At 41.5% G+C, this 19,351-nt stretch overlaps 2 protein-coding genes across 2 annotated transcripts; both read right to left on the reverse strand.

Annotated features, from left to right (window-relative positions):
- Positions 1-339: 339 nt before the first annotated feature.
- LOC128365942 (uncharacterized) lies at positions 340-7,773 on the reverse strand. Its single transcript, XM_053326568.1, has 5 exons — positions 6,893-7,773; positions 5,875-6,029; positions 5,336-5,401; positions 4,871-5,056; positions 340-4,662 (listed from the first exon to the last, which is right to left on the reverse strand). Exons 1-5 carry the CDS (start codon positions 7,648-7,650, stop codon positions 3,671-3,673), a joined length of 2,157 nt encoding a protein of 718 aa, XP_053182543.1. The 5' UTR covers positions 7,651-7,773; the 3' UTR covers positions 340-3,670.
- A 6,281-nt stretch (positions 7,774-14,054) lies between these two features.
- On the reverse strand, positions 14,055-18,637 carry ube2s (ubiquitin-conjugating enzyme E2S). The gene is made up of 4 exons (XM_053326589.1): positions 18,506-18,637; positions 17,337-17,484; positions 15,874-16,064; positions 14,055-15,776 (listed from the first exon to the last, which is right to left on the reverse strand). Exons 1-4 carry the CDS (start codon positions 18,506-18,508, stop codon positions 15,408-15,410), a joined length of 711 nt encoding a protein of 236 aa, XP_053182564.1. The 5' UTR covers positions 18,509-18,637; the 3' UTR covers positions 14,055-15,407.
- Between the last annotated feature and the right edge of the window lie 714 nt (positions 18,638-19,351).

Below are 19,351 nucleotides of genomic sequence, written 5' to 3' on the forward strand. Positions count from 1 at the left end.
CAAACTGTAATCCTAAACCATGCAACCCAATTTGTATTTTGCTTTGTTGCATGGTAAGCTGTGTTATGCAAGATCTGTAAAAGTTTTGCCTATTTAAGATAATTGAGAATTTATTTCAATATTCCTGAATGAGAAGAAACAGTGCCTAGGTTTGGAAATATTGATAACTGTGGTGCATGTGCCAGAGGAGTAGACTTAAACTGAAGAAGTTGGAGGTAGTTCAAAGATATCAGATGGAGGCTACATTCAATGTGGTCCGACAATAAGTCCTAAATTTACCCTCAGTTGTAAAGATCATTCAAGAACAAGAACTCTGTAATAAATGACAAAACATTTTTCCCACCAACTTTATTATACAAATTATTTGTAAGTCACTGTCGTATCCAAGGGGATCAATGCATTGAACAATAACAAAAGGGTTGTTTTAAAATTTATAGGCATGAAAATAAATCCATGAGTTTCATCACTGGATGCGATCCCTGTCCATACAATTTACTGTTGGTAATGTTTTTTACATTTCAGGTGGCCATTAATCATCCTCATGCTAAATGAATTCATAATGGCTAGAACACACACCATATTCATTCATTTCTCTCTGAAAACTGGCTTTTCAGCATACTTTCCTGTGTATTAGTTCTCAGTTGTGAAAAAGAAATACCCCTGTTGCCATGGAGAAGGCTGTGACAATAGAAAGACAACAAAATGTTATGAGTTTGGCACTGTACAATTCATTAAATACTAACACATAATTTGTTGAATCCTCAAATTAATGTTGAAGAGATCACTCAAAATATTCTGATTGTACTAGCTATACAAAATACAATACTTGCACAAATTAGATTAACCATTTATAAAATTGTGATAATGAGTTTCGATGGATATGGCTTGTGAGATTTTACAGACTTTGCTACAGACCTTTTGTGGCTCTATTAAAAAAATCTAATACTACTGTATGTCATCTGTCCTATTTCCCTGAAAAAAGACACTGAACTCAAAGCATTCGGGTTTCCATTAGACCTCCGTTTCCTCCCCACTTGTGTAATAAACATTCATCCGAACACACATACATTATGGCATCATGGGTTTCAGTGTGTGCAACCCACAAGTTATTGGGTCAGGCTGCTGCCGTCGAGTGACAGCAGACTGTGTCTAGTCTGGTGACGTTGATAACTTCTGGCCCGTCCCGAACACGTCTATCCCTCCCTCACTGGCTGTTACAACACTGTCAACAACACATAGAAGGCTGCAGATTTTTTCAATAGATGTTTTTTGTACCAGAGTGGAAACCTAAGTATTCACTTGTGATCAAGAAGTCATAAGGCCGATGTCTAGGCACAGTACATACAGCTGGAAAAAGTGGCCATGTAAGCATCGATGACCTTAGAATCCAGGCATACTGTAAATGCCTCTCAATGAAATGGAGCTGGCATGCATCAAGATTTGGAATGTTTTTTAAAAACTTGAATTTATGACCCGATGTATGAAAAACCAACTAGTCATGAGAATGCTAGTTATCTAAAAACAATAAACACTTAAATCCCACCAAGTAAAAGAACATCACATCATAAGATAATTGTTAATAATAACCATAACAGTTATAATAATTATTAATAATAACACTCCATCATATTCATAACAACTACATTTAGCACTGTGTATAGGAAGATTGTCCGAATAAAATCTGTGTTTCTGTTTTATCAGCATCTAGTCTCTGTATCCTTTCACATGACTGAACAAAAGCAAATCCCAAATAACAAATTCCTCTTTGATCGGCGTAATTACCTCTGTGATTTCTGTTGATTAGAAAGAAAAAAAATCTCCTCTGCCAATTAAATACCATTGCTCAGTCACACCTTCAGCCGTGCTTGTACAGAATGTAAACCTTGAGGACACGATACAAAGTATGTTTGTATCTGGTGCAAATATCAGGGGATAGATTTGTGCAAAGTTTTGTCTCTGTGTTTCTCTTTGAACTGTGCTTAAATTGCTCTTGTTTTTTGTACACGTTAATACTTAATACATCATGACAATATCAACACAAAATCAAGAGAAAGAGATAGCATTTTATATGGACCACAGATATCACATACTACAGTATATAGGATAGGATAGCCCTTAGTATTGATAAGCGTTGTTATTGATGAAGTTTTTTTTTTGTCTCTTTTCAGTTTTTTTTTATTTTATTCATACTGGCTGAAGTGCGTTATGATACAGCAAGGTCTTCGTCAGAGGATGGGAAGGGCTTCCTAACCACCCGAGTCTCTTTCGGCATATGGAGCCACGCAGTAGAAGGCCCCTGCTCGCCCTCTCTCTTGGCTCGCTCTGAAGCCAATCCTTTGACTGTACAAAATATCACTGACTTGTATAATTTGTCACCTAGTGAGAATAATAAAATGGTGATTGTCAGACGAGCTTCCTCTGTGGTATTTTTCTTTGTATCTCCATAAATGGCTTTGAAGGACAGTTGTGTAAGTGCAACCTCTGCGTCATGGTCTATTCATTTGTGCTCTGTAAAAAGGCCCTTTGCTCTCATACACAACCTACATTAAAGCAAGTTGCCTTTTTATAAGTAAACTGAACACGTCTTGACTCGTGGGTTTAAGTCAAGATTTTTTTTTGTAATAATAATAATAATACGACTGATGGCTCTCAGTTATTTGGTAGCCCGTTGTTGTTACAGTTAGGTCCTGATCTATAGATGGGGACATTAGGGAAAACTCACCCATAGCATGATCTAATATCAGCTTCTGTAGTGTAACAGTGATAGAGCGCAAGACTTCTTCTGGGGGTTTGATCTAAGGTCACATGGAAAACCCAGGCATCAGATTAGTAATGTGGGTATGTCCGCAGTTTTAATCGGGCGTGGAGTCCTGCCAATAGTGTCAGGCTGCTGTGTCCCAGTCCAAAGAGTTCAAACTCCTAAAACAGCCCCCACGTTGTCGGCTGATTCACGCAGGAAGCAACAAGAAGCAGTTCTGTCTCCCTGCGTCAGGGTGAGGTTGGCTCAGCAGAGTGAGCAGTGAGTGTCAGACCTCCGAAATCCCTCACCAGGCACTCACTTCATCTAGACTCATCTGGTCTGTCCTGCTGCTCGCCCATGAGACTCAGTTTAATATATCGTTGTTGGTGAGGGCCGAGCAGGTTGACGGTCCAGTGGGTTAGTTGACTCAATTCTCTACAAAAATTCTGTGATACAATATTCCACGTGGTCCTCCTCTTCATCTACCTCTTTTTTAAAATCTTTAAATCGTCTGTTTCCCTATCTAATATGGCTCCTGAGTACTTTTTGAAAAACATATAAAAACAGAAGTATGAACGACACTTCTGTTGGTTTTGTCTCACCCTCCCAGTCAGTCTTTCTACAAGTAATGGCACCGCTGTATATGGCAATATGGCAAATTCTCTTACAAAATATGGCTGATGTAGGCTATCACATAATTGGAACAGATATTCCCCACCTAGAGTTTAAATTTTATAAGTAATCATATTCAAGCTATTTAATAACAAGATAACACTAATTTGAATAGCCTAAACACATTATACTGTTACTATACTTTATACTTGTATTCTAGTTGTATTACTTGCAGTTGTAAATCTAATAGTTAAATGCAGAAGGGTGATCTATTCCCGAACCTTTGATGAGGGGTTAACTCTGCATTAGGCACAAACCTCACACCGTCACCTCATTTTTACTCCCCGTCCTGATTCCCTGACTGCCTCCCCCACTTCCTGCTGACCCCCCACCGCCCCCTCCCGGTATGAAATGTAACTGCTCAATGGTGTTCTGCCTTTTCGCTGCGAAAGCCATCCTCCTGGCGCTGTGGCCCCCTAGTGTTCCCGTTCCCATGACTACCCCTGCCCCGGGCATCTCCCCCGCCCAGCCCATGCCCCCACTCATGTGCCCGGTCATGCCCGGGTTCCTTTCCTGCTCTCGTCCAGACGTGGGGTGAGAGTTCATCTTGATCATGTGGTGCCGGTCGAGGGAGGGCGTGGCGCAGACATTCTGCTGGGACTGGGCCTTCTGCTGGCGAGGCAGCGTTGGGACAATCCCACCTGTGTGGGCGTACGGGTCTACAACCCCCATTCCGCTGACCCCCATCCTGTCCTCCAAATGGTCTGGGGACATGAGCAGCCGTTCTTGCCGTTCTTGCCGTTCCTGCCGTTCCTGCCGGTCCTGCCGTTCCTGCCGTTCCTGCCGTTCCTGTCTCTCTGGCCTGTCCTGCCTGTCCTGGGTCTTGCGGGTGAGGGTCTGCGTGTTTGAGTTCTTATTGGAGGCAGCCATGGCTTTGTAGTACTGGTGTTGCTGGTTCTTGGACAGCCGGGACAGGGTTCCTGTGTTGCCAGGGACGTCACCCATGTTGAGCAGCTGATCAGTGGATTTCACTTTCCTCGCGGGCTTGGAGAGAGTGTCATAGTTGGGGTTGTACTGGGGCTCTGGGGGATCCAGGGGGTAAGGATTGGGAGTGGGTGAGGCGGGCATGCCAGAGGGTGGCGGTGGGATCCAGGGACGGACTGCATGCCTGGGGAGGGTTCCTCTCCCACTGAGGGTGTAGTCTCCACCCCAGTGGAGGTGGTGCTGAGAGGACTGGAGGGCTGGCTGGGCTGTGTGAGGCCGGCGCTTGGTGGTGCAGTAACCAGAGGAGTACTCATCAAGACCTTTTTCTGAAAGCCAAACAAAATTTCTCTGTATTGTTTATCAGTAAATACTTTCAGCACATAATGACGCATTCTGCACTCTATGCCATAGTGTCAAGAGCGTCTCCATGTTCCAGCACTAATGAAACAGCTGCAGAAGCCGCACTGTAAAGGGAAGCGAGGGGCAGACAGACCAGTATATTTGTCCTCATTTCTCAAAATTGAAGGTACTTACCAAGCCGTTTGAGTGAGGAGTATCTGTTGAGCTCAGGCTTGGTGGCACTCTCATAGGAGGGAGGCAGCTGAGCCAGGTTGTGCAGGGAGTGGTGGAAGGCAGGCTGGGATTTGGTGTTGTTGTGTTTACTGGAGAGCAGGGTGCCTCCAGCTGCCAGCTGAGCATTGTTCATTCGAGGGGTGCGTTCTACGGAGACCACCGGGAGAAAACAACTGTGTGTTAAATGAGATTTGCTCCTCTGGATATAACACGCAGCACGTAGCAGTGTTTGAATCTGCTAATATTCACTGGAACAGACAATGCTTTCAACACTAACATAAGCAACCAAAGCTATGATAATCATTGTTATTGTTAGGATGAAACAGTCTACTTTTGAGCTTAATATGAAACTGAATGAAGTAAATGAAGCATCAAGATGATTACATGTAATTTACATAGGAGCCTGGCTTTCACCAGCTGCCTTACCGATAGTTGCGGTGTGTTTAGGGCTGGAGCCTGAGGGGTGGATGAAATTGTGTTGCAAATTGCCCACTGTAAGTCAAAAGAACATAAGGTAATCAGCTCACAAAATGGATGTCAGGCAGTTTGCAGTTCAGTGGTGTTTCAGCACAAAAAGATCAAGGCGACTATACTCCTTTATCCATCTACATCAATTCACCTTCATGTGATCTTTCATGCACGAAGACTCTCTGAGCAGATTCCTGTACATTTAACTGCTTCAATCTTGAAGTAGAAGTATATTTTTTCTGTGAGCATAGCCAGTACAGAGAAATTACAAATGATATCTATGATAGACATGCTTTTGTTAAAGATTACAATATTAAATTTAAAGATTTGTATCTCTCTTAAATAGCTGCAGAGATATCTTTGTGGTGGGACACAGGCAAAAGATCATTCATTCACATACAGACATGACAAACTCGATGTGTGTCTGCACACAGACGATAAATTGTACTGTCATTTGTGCTATTTTTGCAATGCTGTAAAAAGCTCTGAACTCTCACATCTGTTGTCCTTGCTGGGAAGTCCTGGGGCGTAAAGATTTTTTGGAGGTCTCCCTAGTGTCCCTGTTCCGTCCCCCACAGCCAGAGCCACGCTGTTGTTTCTCTCATCCTGTTGGACCGGGCTCGACTGGTGTCGCAACATGTCAACCAGGGCTCTAATGACATCATTAACACAAGCAAAAAGGAAATGCAAGTTTAAATCAGTAATCTGTTGGTTTATGTCTGATAATCGTTACAAAGAAAGTTAAAGTCAAACTCAGGTTGATGAAATATGTCTTACTCTCCTGGTATTTGTTAAGTATTTTTTCATTGTCATTACAGAAGTGTTCATAAGGTTTGATTTATCTTGGACAGTGAAACTACTCATAATGGATCGGTAATAGATGGACCATGTTCATGCGAGGATGAAGGCTTTGAGGCTTATAATGGCCGCTGACTAAAGCAAACACATTAACCTTACAGAGTTATTCAAGTGATGTGACAGACATTTATGCAATGTGAGGAATTGTGGTGGTGTTTGCAGTGAGGAATGAGGTTTTGCAGCCTCTTTCACGATGACCTAAAAACTAATTCAATATAACTGTGTATACAGTGACGAACATGTTACATAATTAGAAAAACCATATGCTACTAGTTTTTTTTTGTATGGCTTTCTTTTAAGGGCCAAAACAACAGTTAATATTGGCCTGATTACCATCATTCTCCACTAGTCAATGATAAGAGACCTGTACAAAAACCAAATACACTTCTTTATTGTGAAGAATACAGGCCATACATAAGATGAAAAACCCTGAGGAATCAAAACAACCATGATTTCTGCAGCATCCACTCAAAGGGGATCAAATTTATTTCGGATGATGACTACTAACATTATTCTGAGCCCAGAATGATGAATCTAGGCCATTTATGGAGTCCTGAAAACCTAATTTCATTATAGTATTGATATGTGGAAGAAACAAATCCAGCAGTGGAAATAAATGAACGAAAACACAGAAGAAAAATATGTTCAAAGTCTCACCTGGGCATATTAAGATCCCTTTGGTGGGCTTCTTGTTGCACTTTGTTGAAGACCACCTTGATGCCAATAGCTACAGCCACCATGAACACAATCACCCCACCGATGACGAAGCCTGTGTTGTGGCTCTGCTGCTTCAGTGGATCAAAGTCTGGGTCAGGACCTAATTCCTCTGGTATATTCATGGCGTCTGTCTGTGGCTTGGCCCAGTCTGGAGAGTCATAGTTTTTGCACATGTCCTGATCCAGTTGCCGGCTACGATCTGGACAGCAGAAGCGGTAGTGGCAAGTTCCACAGCAATAGATGAAGGTGTCCTTGGAGCAGTTGAAAGCGTTGTCAAATTGTCCCATTACGTCATAGTAACCCCGACATACATCAATCCATACATCCATCATCCGCGGTGCAACCTGGGCTGCGCCTAAGGGAGGTGCGAGGGCCTCAGCTGAAGTCACATTCTTGGGGAACATGACTTGAGGAAGGGGTTTTGGAGGCGTCTCCAGGACTCCCTCTGAGGTTTCTGGAAGTTTCTCAGGGGTTTTGGTCCTGCCTTGGAGAGCAGCTGGTCGGATATTGGCCTTGATGGCGAGGAGCAGGAGAGAGGGACTCGGGTCGATTTTGGGCTGCTCAGTGAACGGCCTCCCTGAGCGGTCTAGGTGCTGTGGAGGGGGGGACGGAGAGGTCTCCACAACAGTGGTAAGTGGGGCAGTAAGGAGGGAGAGCAGGGAGACAGCGAGGATTCGGAGATTGGTGGTGGGCGTCATTTTTACATGACTAAGAGATCTATTTTCTGTTGTTGAGTCAATGCAGTTACAACGCTGTATCCGCTTTTGCAGTTTAACCCACTAAAACGGCATGTGGAATATTCAAGTAGCATGTACTGTATATTGATGATGTATCAGTCGGTTCATTCAGTAATGTTGAGCCTGTTTCTTTGTCTAGTCAGAAATTGAGCATTTAATATGGTATAATTATAGAAAAGGTCAGGGATAATAAATCTTAAAGATCAGTTGGTAGGTTTCAAATATTGATGGTAATGGTATTAAAATGATTAACTGCTAGAAAGGAACCGAGAAAGTGTTCTGACTTGCCCTCTGATAACACATTTCAAGTCCAGAACACTAAAATGGTGCAGTTTTATCAAAAAGACAATAATAATCTCCTTGCTCCATGCAAATATCTGCCATACTCCTGGGTGGATTGTTTTTTAATATATATACTACGGGCCTGTAAAAATTAGGAGCAAGAATTTTCAATAAAATATGGCAGTCCTGTACATTCCTGTGCTTATCATGGCACTTGAGCAACAGTAGTCTATGGCCGGTTGTTTTGTCAAATCTAAACAGTTTGATCTGTTTTGTTCTTGGTTGACTATTTTAGTCTGGCACTACATACATTCAGAATTGGCACTTATTTAACCTGTAAGCAATCATTTTCTGAAAAAATGTGTGAAATCTTTAATCCTCATCATATGTTTGGTGCTTTTTGGCATTGTAAACAAGCAAATGTAATTAACAGATTGCACCACTGACGAAAGACAGGACTAACTCTGAAAACTGTCCATTAATAACACCTAGCCTCTGAAGCTGAGACTTATGGCCGTATTCACTTGTTCTAGGCACTCGTCACGTCCATAGATACACCATGTACTTTATCTCAATCTTTTATATAGTTGGATTAATGTGCATCAGTACTCGTCTGGCACAGACTTTGATTGGGCTGGGGGTAATAATGGGGGAGGCTTTAAGTGCTAGAAGATTGTATCAACTGAAAATTAGGAGCAAGCATAAACCAAGGAAACAGCTCACAGCCTGTGAAACACATCGTAAAATTAGGCAAATGTTGTTGATTTTGAATGTTCTGTATGCAGTTTCAGGCACAAAAGTTGCCCCTGTCATTTAACTGTATCACTAATTAGATATGAACTGAATGGCGCATCATTTCTCCGTGTGACATGTCTAAGTAAAATTATTCCTGATTCGTCTCCGAGGTTCAAAGAATATCACTTTTGTTGAGAAATATGTAAATGTGTGAAGTTATTGTGTTGGAGGTGTTGGCAATAATAGACAGAGGCAGATCTATCTCCCACAGAAATTATAATTATATGTAATTATCAAAACGTCCCTATCTGTAGCAGAGAATGTAGGCACAGATGGGGGAGACAGAATGCTGAAATCACCGAGGGCTCCACTTGTTTCAGTTACATGCTCCTCTAACCTTCGGAGGAGAGTTCAGCAAAAGGAGAAAAAAAAAGAGAGACACAAAGTAGCACTTCTCTCCCACAGACTAATGTTCCAAAAAAAAAAAGAAAAAAATCTCTCCGGGAGAATTTCTCCTCTGCCGTCTCTAAATGTTCTGCTTGATTTCCAGAATTGTCTTCGGGTTTACATGTCGACAATCAAACCTGGAATGAGTTGGCTGAGCGTCCGCTGCAATGCAAACAAGAGACATGATTAGAGGGCAGGTCTGCAAGCTTCTCTGCTCACTTTTTGACATTTGTGACGCCAGCATCTGCAACACAAGTCATTTTTATTAATTGCTTTATGTGTTGTGCATTGTGTGTGTGTGTGTGTGTATGTGTTAGTGCGCTGATCCGTTTGCGGGAGGAACACGCTCCTGAAAAGCCAATGATAGAGAAAAGAGAGAAAGAAAGCAGAGGGATAAATGCAGGGTAGGGATTTAAATGAGCAAAGAGATTGTGGCGAGCGGGAAGAGCCAGAGGTATAGATGCAGAGACGACCATGAGTGGGAGGGCGGTGTGTGGGTGGCACAGAATCAAGTACATTTCTCCCAGCACTTACCAATACAACATAGCACATCACACAAACAGCACCACCAAACAGATCTGCAAATACAGTGCATGCCACACACAAGAAGGCTGCTAATCAAGACTACAAATCAGCCACTGTTAGAGCAGTTGAAGGGGCAGATTGTAAAATAAAAAGCCTTTTGTGTGTGATTGATGTTCATGTGTGTGCATGTGAGAGACTATAGTAGGCATCCGGTAAACCTCCTTTTAGTCAGTCTCTACCTCTCTCTCTCTCTCTCTCTCTCTCTCTCTCTCTCTCTTTTTCACTCTCTCTCTCTCTCCTTTATTCCTCTTGCTCCCTCCTTCTCCTCTTTCTCCCTCATTCTGCCTTTCTCTCTTTCTCAGATTCTGTGCGTGGGTTGAGGCAGCTAACTCTCTCAGAATAGCACTGCAGCTCTGTCTGTGTGTGAGTGAAAGAGGCAATGAAAGAGAAGGGAGGCAGAATCCAATCTACACCATTAGCCAAAAACCACATTTTCAAAAGTCACATCTGCCACATCTCTTGCTCAACAAGATGACACTGATGCCTCGCCGCCGTCACCTGCGAACGCTGCTCAACTTCCATCACCGTGTTTTTCAGGCCTCGATTTCATTCACCTTGATGAAGATTTATTTTCCTCTGGCCAGATAGTCAAACTACTCCCCAATAAATGTGAAATTACAGCTTTCTTTCAATGCATAAGATTTTTCAATTCAAAATAAATCATTTCACCTTTAAAAAATATGGAGGGCCAGCCCACCTGCATCCCCAAACCCTGAAATCTAATGTTACATATTTGCCATTTTCCAGTAAAGTGACTCAACATATATAAAAAAGCTAATGTTTTCCTCTAGGTATCTCTCTTTTACATGAAGCAATGCAGCAGAGAGGGATACAGAGAGCAAGGATGGAGACCAAAGAGTGAAGAGCAGTGAAGATGCATCCCAGAGTTACGCGGCCTCTGGAGGAAGGACAACAGATTTCAACAGATTTCTGGCACTGCACGCAATTGTGTCAAAGCAAATGATCCAAACGGCCCCCCCTTTTTTTCACTTTGGTTTGCAGGATGCTGACGAGCTGTGCAGACTGGTGGGCATGCAACAATTTCAACAGGTGTTTGTTGGAAATTAAACAAAATGGCCTCTTTTTTATCTGTAGAAGCGCTGTTGTAAGACGTGCAGTGGTGTAAATCAATGAGGAAAAAACCCTCAAAAGACGTTTAATTACCGAGAAAGACGCGGTGCAGCGGTTCATTTAGCCTTAGCGGTGAATATCAGCTGCGCAATGATTTTGCATCAGCCGATTGATCACGTCAACTCCTTAAGACTACAATGCATCATTCATTAGGTTAATAAGTTGCAACTTGCATTGAAGAAGCATGCGGGTTATGGACATGACTTGCATGTATCAGTAGGGTTAGAGTGCGTGGGTGTATCCGTGCCGGTGTATGTGTGTGTGTGTCGTTGTGTGTTATCAGTGCTCTTAATATCCATATTCTTAAAATGTGCTGCAAGTTGACGATTTAAGTGTTCAAGTGATGAAAACATGTCTGCCTAAAGCATAAAACGTAGGTGCAGTGGTGTCTGTGGCGCAGCTTTCATCCAAATGTTTTGTTTGACAGCCTCCAGTCAAACTGATGCGTCTAAACATATGCCAAACTCATCTTACATAAACACACAAGCACACAATGAATGTATAAAACAGTTTTCAGCCTGTAATTCGGTAATTGATGTTGCATTAATAGAAGGTGCATAATGTCGTGTCTTACCTGTGCGCTGCTCTGGGGTTTGATGCTAGAGAAACAGCGCTGGGAGAGCCTGCGCACTGTATCTCAGCGTCTCTCTGATGGCAGCCTGTTAATTGTAGCTGAGGATGATCCGGACAGCGTGAACTGTTGCTGGATCTGCCACCTGTTTTAAATGTCCGTGTTTTTGACAAGCGCTACAGATCTCAATCGGTCTAGCTGCGTCCCCATGAGACTACTGATAATCCATTTTCACGACAGAAAAAGAGAGAGAAAGAAAAAACCGCGAGCAGGAGACAGAGTCAGCTCCCAACGAGATGTTCTGAGATTTTCTCACACATGTGACAAAGCAGTTAAACTATATACATCAGGGGGAGAAAATCCGCACAAGTTAACTATCCTTGAGAAGCCGCAGTATTTCAGTAGCCTGACCACCAGGTGTACCATACCAACATATATATATAGTGTATATCACCCAAAAGAAAGTATCACCAATTTTAACTTTTCTCCATCTGAAATTGACTGAGGCTGGTTCCCTTCATAATTTCCAAGCGAGATGGGTTACACCATAGTCTATGGGTTACACCATAGTCTATGGGTTACACCGCCTAACTGCGACTGGCCTGACGGAGGTCCGTCAGTGACGGAGCGCTGTGATTGGTCGGTCAGACTGGTGAGACTCAACTCTTCTGGGCGCTGAGCTGGCGGTCATTAGACCCATTCAACTGGTGGCGTTCATCCTTAGTGCCCTCCATTTCATTCCCCTCTCTGATTGAATTAGCATATGTCCCTCATTTTATTAGCGCTGATATATATATAACATATATATAAATGTCCGTCACGGATTTGGTCACTGCGCTCTCAAAAGTGCACGACAAGGCGAGGATGCGAGGATGCGTAAATTAACGCGATGAAAACGCAATTTATAAAGAAACACAATTCCAAAATTGATGCAGCCGATAAATTCAGCAGAAGACCTCCGAGATTCAAAGTGTGTGAGTGTGTGTGAGTGTGTTAGAGACACACACACACACAGAGAGAGAGAGAGAGCGAGAGAGAGAGCGAGAGAGAGAGAGAGACATGGTTGCCACAGCAACTGTGTCATTATGTTGGTGGCAATTATGAAAGCGATGAAAACAGGGAAGGGGAGAGGATTGGCGCAAAAGCTCTTACACTGAAGCGTGAGCGAAACTGTCAATTAGACACAGACCTACATTTGGCTTATTCGGGGATTTCTTTAAGTTTATGACGAGCAAGGGGACAACTGGAAATATATAAAAACGTATAAGGAAAGAGTGGAGAAGAGATAGAGGCTTTGTATTAGTTGCTCAATACTGTCACACAGGGGCGGGTTTAATGGCTTCGGCCAACTGGGGATGTTGGTATTGGCAGTGGTAGAAGTAGGCTACTGAGACCCTTTTTTTATTAGTAGAAGTGTTTATACTGGACTGGGAAAATGCTGCATTCAAATTGTTAGTTAAAAGTGCAGTGCGTAAGATTTCCATAAGTATGTTTTAGTAGGCTACTATCACCTGATAATAAGAATCACTGTTTCTGTTACCTTAGACTGAGCCCTTTACATCATCCATCCAGGCCGCCATGTTGCAACGCCACGTTACTACTACAGTGGTCTCCAACAAGTTTTGAAGAGGAGGAGGGGAGGTGAGGGGTAGTCACCTGGTTGCAATCTGCAACATCATCACCAAAACCTACATGCTGGTCATTAAATAGACCCACCATTAGCACAATGTACTTAAATGTACTCATGCTGGACAGTTGAATGAACTATTAATCAGTATTTGTTATATTTCATGGGTAAAATTTGAATCTGCAGTATAACCAATAACTGAAGTAGAAGTACACAGGTGCATCATGTTAAGTGCTTTGGGAGCCTTTTCTGGGCACAATGGGTTTGAATAGTAGTACAATTTAATATCTTTCAAAAACACATAAATGTAAAGCTGTTTGGGGGCTGTTTAGCAAGGGGCCGCAGGCTGTTGCCACCTCAGTTTTGTCACACATGATGGTTTCCTCTAAATCCTAACCACAGACTGTTAAATGAATGGAAATCAGTGATTACGCATTACAGGGTGAATCATGATCAACATCATTAACGCTGTAAGTGACACTGGAAAACCAATCAGATTGATGCCAGAAAACATCACACTTTTCTAAAGTGTTTCTTTAAAGAGAGTAAGGAAAACGTCACAGGATGATGCCAAGTGGGGAAGGAGGTAAGCACTTCTAAAACAGAACTTGGGGAAGGTGTGTAAAGGGTTATCGGGGGCCCCCAGGTGTCTAAGGGCCTGATGATTACCTGCATGACAGGCTGCTATTTCTACACAGGTGGGTGGGAGGCCAGCATAGCCAGTCATTAGACAGCCGAATGACGCTACATCAGCTGCACTTTCACTCATGGGTTTGCAGGGGTGGATGCAATTACTGGTTTCCTCATAATGGTTATTCCATCACTGCAGAACAGGAGACCACTATAGAAAAAATTAAGTGCAATAATACGTCACTGGACAGTAACATCTTCAGCTATGTTGAGACTTCACTACAGAACAGCTTAATCCCCCCAATAATAAACATTTGTGCAAGCAGTGACATCAAATAAAAGAGCAAACATGACTCATTTTTCATTTCACTTCTCGTATTTCAATGTTTTATTAACTTAAATAATTTAAAATGGACACAAAAATATCCACCTAACAGTTTGCACGGTGACAGGAGTTTCAGAGGCACCTTTTCCATTCCAACTAAGACAGAGCTTCAGTGTGTTTCCTTGGGAAATGTAGGCCCCGCACGTGTTTAGCACAGAGAGAAAACCTGCCTGTAGAAATCCTGCCAGTGCAACAAGTGAGGAGACAATTTCTATCAAATGTGGAGGTTTTCCTACAGGTGTGTTCTCTGGCACCCACATGGCTGGTTGGAGAGCTGGGTATTTGAGAGCACGTACTGCTTTGTAGGGGAGCAGGGGTAGTATAAGCGAGTCACACCACTGTATGTTTAATACAGATAAAAGAGGATTGATTTTCTATAAACGTAGCATTGCAGCCTACCCTATTCCCTTACAGCCACTTATCTAGATCTTCACACACAACCACAAGACAGCTGAATATGAACATGTCAATTATAAACAACTTTTGAAAATACTGGACTGTGAAACAATTTTAGAAAAATAAAAAAAAAAAAAAAAACTTGAAAAGGGATAAAGATTTTATGAAGATCAATGACAGACTTTCTGAACTCCACTAACTCTTTCCATACCTTCACTTCATTCAGATCACAAAACAAAAAACAATTTCAAAAGATTTTATACCATTTTATGTGAAGTTAACAATATTTCTCTCCCAATGATTTCTTGCATAATTATGTAGAAAACTCTACCATTATTTCCTCTCAGCTCAATTTGAAAAAAACCTGACTGTACTTTAAGTTATATCCTGGTTTCGGCTCAGGGTGAGCATGGCTGAGCAGTACACAGTACCATCACAGCAGCGTTTAGCAGGAGACAGTTTAAAAAGAGCCGACATCATGTTTACAGCTGATCTAGGACAAGAGTAATAATGTCTCACTAATGGACAGACATTAGAGGCCATGTTTAGCACAGTGAAGACCATTTCAGGTGTCATTCATTCAGAATAGGCCATGGGAAAAAAAATACAACCGATGACGAAATTCAATCCATGATATGATTTTCGAGTGAAGGAGTCTTCTTTCTTTTAAAAGAGGAACAAGTATCTTTCGTCGTGTCTTTGGGTATGGAAATAATTAACAAACCTGTGACACCAACAGGATGAGACAGACTGGTGGCAAAGCAAAGGGTAAGGTACGAGTACAAAGTGGACAGTCTGGATCGGTGGTAGAAAGAGTCAGAAAAAAAGGGAACAAAAAACATTGTCAGCACACTTCAATATTTATATTTACACACTCTCGCACGCACACACACACACACACACACACACACAGAATTTTTCTGGAGGTATTAAAGTCGCCTCAATGCCCGCTTTTTATCTGCTTTCTTTTTCCCTGCTACATTATTAGTGCTACTGCTACTGTTGCTATTGCTGGTGGTGGTACTGGCTCCATTAGCTCCATTACCCAGAGCTGCTGGCACTGCTGCCGCACTGGGTCCCGCTCGCTTCATAGGGTCACCTGCGTGCTTCTTCGGCTGTGGGCCATCATTAGGGTCCTGAGGTGCCCCAGAGGTCCCGCCAGGCCCACCCATGGCGTGGATCTCTGTGAGCAGACGAGCACGGGACTCATATTCTGCATAGTCCTCTAGGAGCAAGCGTCCAGCCTCTTCGTTCAGAGCTGACTCCGGGTTCGGATGGATGAGAAGACACTTTATTGTCTGTGAGGAAACAGGAGAAGATGGTAGTTTAAAAACACAACAGCGAAATCAACACAACTGACAGGACAGGACAACAAAGACTGATGAACCTTCTTACAAGTAAGACATGTCTGAGGCCGAGTTCTGCCTTCCAGTCCCTCTTCAGCACGTTGACACAGATCTCTCCTTTGTGACCCACGTTGGGGTGAAAAATCTTGGTCAGGAAATACCCCTTGGGTGGAACAGCAGGGAAGTCCTTCCCGAGGACCAGACGCATTCGGAAAATGCCACCAGCAAATGGAGTTCCCTCTGTCAAAGCATAAAGAATTCATCACATGAACAGTATGTCCTGACTGTGCCAATCCTGCTCAATAAAAAGAAAGAGGGTCATAAAGCGGCAACTGAGTCAACTGACAAAAACAGAAAACATTAAATCAAAGTCTGTCACAGATCAGTGAGTTCAAACTTCTTGTCCTTATAACAATTAGTTTAGGTTATGATGAAAGCAGTAACGCACAGTAATGAATATGGGACCATACTGTATTATCAATGAAAGTTAATGATCTACGTTTTCTACAGTAGCTGATAAATATGCCGTCTTTGACTGAAGAACACCGTAGTAAAATTTGGCAGTACATCAGCACCTAAAAAATCAAAGTGTTGCATAAAGACGCTGTGTGATGGAAGTGTCAGGTAAGCACTGAACACTGTTGGCTGTTTGAATATGTGTCTAACATGCAATTAGAAAAATGTAGAATTAATCCTTTATGCTATAACGTGAACATTTTTGAGGAACCATGAACAAGGTTTGGTGGCAGATTTTAACATTAAAGCTGAATGGCTAACAACCAAAAACCAACATAACTGTAGGGCAGACAACAGTTAGCACTTCGACCACATCAGAGACGGAGGTTAACAGCTGAGAGGCGTTATTACCTCAGGCTGAAAATATAGGGTTGGTCATCAGGTGATGTAATCTCTTCACTGCCAAGTGGTTATCAAGTTATTCTACTAAATGCGTAGTGTTGAGGCAGCTGACGTGAAGCACGATGTGGATGCAACATGAATTAAAAGTTGTAATTTTATGAGTAGTACACAATAAATGACAATCTACGAATTGCCCCACTGGCTAAAGTTAGCTCTCAAAGTACCGGCACAATAAAGTCATGTAGTTACAAAAATTATTTTATTGTAGGAATAACTTCATCAATTAGCTGCATGATTGTGAAGTGAAAATTAGACTATTTAATAACGTCACGCCAACTTAATTTATTTTTGAAGTGCAATATATGATCTACTAACGTCCTGTGTGATTGTTATGTGTTCGTTTAGCTGTTCCATCATTAAAAATGTCAAAACTCAAGTTGCTCTGTTGACCTTTCAGTAATTTAATTTCACATTCTTAAAACCGGAGTACGTGAGGCAGCTCAGTGAGAGACTGTAGAAAAGGGTAGGAAAAAAAACTTCAATGACTAAAAAAACAATACAGATTAACACCTGTGTTGAATTTACTATTAAAGGAGTTTTAGAGGCAAAACTTAATTAATTAGTCTCCATGCAACACTGTATTGCAGTACTTACCCGGTCCTTCAATGGCTGTGTGCAGTTCAGTTATATCTTCATCACTAGGATAAATCTTGATACCCTCAGGCGGGTCTGCTGCTAAAGCTGAAACCTCTTTGTATACCAAGCGAAGAACATGAGGGGGCAAATTCTCCACATTGGAGTTCTGGGGAGACATAAAAGTAGTTTAGTCAGATCAGGAAGTGCATGTTGTAAAAAAAACTAAAAAATCTAAAAGCTAGATGCATTTTGAGAAAACATCAAGCTGCACAATGACATCAAATTTGTCAAAAAAAACAGTTGACATTTTTACTTATAAAAATACAGAAACAATTAGTCGATTATCAAAATATTTGCAGATTAATTTTCTGATTATCAATTCGATTAATCGTGTTGCATACAGTTACTCTATACCTAATAAACAGCTTTTTAATCAAAATTGTCAATTATATGGGATTTGACTATTATCAATGTATTGTTTCAACACTAAAACAAACCAATGTGTCTGCCTATAGTATCACATACACTCACTTATTCAGTACTCTGGTGTTACCTTGATAATCAACAATCAATCAAAATCTATCTGACATAACTTAAAGCAAAACCACCATCGACATGAAATAGGAAATTATTTTTTCCTCTCTTATTGATGGGTAACACTTGTCTGTTTTTATAGTAAATCATATACTCAGGATCATTTGAAGTATTAGCAATGACAAATCAAAGCTGTATTGCTTTTCAGACAGCACCTAGTGAATTACGTTAATAGAAGTTCATCTAACTTCATGTTCATTTGTTTAGGCTAATGTATTTTTTGCTCTAAAACATCACAAAAAGCCATGTACCGCTGATATACCATAATGGTGAAGATCATAAAGAGCCCGTTATGGACCGTACACTTAATAGGTAACTTTACATTAGCAGCACTAGCCTAGCCTCAATTCGATCATTAATGATAAAATGTGCGCAGCGGTGTCAAATTTTCACATAAGGCATTTAATCTAGTCGGTGTATTTTTTTTAAATGAAACGCCGTAGATAAAGACTTTTAATTAACGCCACAGACTCCAGTAAATAGACATAACCCAACTGAGAGCTCGACGGCTGGCGACGGCTAAACATCGGAACAAGCTAGCAGCTAACCCCCCGTTAGCCGCTAGCTGTAAGCTCGGCTATCATCCCACTTACCATCTTCAAAAAGAGTTCTGCTGAGGCTGTGGAGCTCTGGTTGCTGTCAGATGTGAGGATACTTTTCCGTGAAAGTGTCGGGGGGAAACTATCTGTGGTGAAAACTTAGCCCGGTCTCACTGTCAACTGTTCTTTTCTTCTTTTCGTTGACACAGGAACAAAAATACGATCCCTAGTTTAACCTGCTGCAGCTGACCAATGGGAAACGTAAAGATTTTATACGTCAGGAAGGTTTAGCCAATAAGAATAGATTATTATCGTTGCGTCATAGTCGAAAGCCTTATCAGCCACACAGAATCGGATATATGACTGATACTTATCAGCAATAGGTCCATTTGAAAAACTCACCCCGCCCCCCGAACGCTGTTTAAAATACTATTGCGTGAAACACAATTAAAGTACAGTATACTAAAGTCAAAAGAGTCACATCTAAAGTGAAATATTGCAAAGATAGACAATACTGAAGATGACTAATAACTGTTGGATGACTGAGTGAGAAAACGGAGCTTAAAATTGCAGCTCTTATTATGAGAGCATCCAAACGGAAAGTGTAACCACAACTAGTAAAAACTGAAAAAGTTAAACTATTATTCCCACAATGGGGAAATTGACATTATTGCAGCAGAAAACTGGACTGTAAAAAGCGTCAACAAAAAAGAAATAAAGAACAATAAATAATAAGTACAAAAACAATAAAAACAATAATAGCAAAAAATTATAGCAAAATAATAGTAACATTATGTACAAAAGTAATATTGGTGTTGAGTGATACTATACCTGAGTTTGATATTGTTATTCCACAAATTTGAAGTGAAAAAAAAAATCTAAATGCACAGTTGAACTGAA

The sequence above is a fragment of the Scomber japonicus genome, chromosome 10, assembly GCF_027409825.1.
Source record: "Scomber japonicus isolate fScoJap1 chromosome 10, fScoJap1.pri, whole genome shotgun sequence".
NCBI classification, from domain to species: domain Eukaryota; kingdom Metazoa; phylum Chordata; class Actinopteri; order Scombriformes; family Scombridae; genus Scomber; species Scomber japonicus.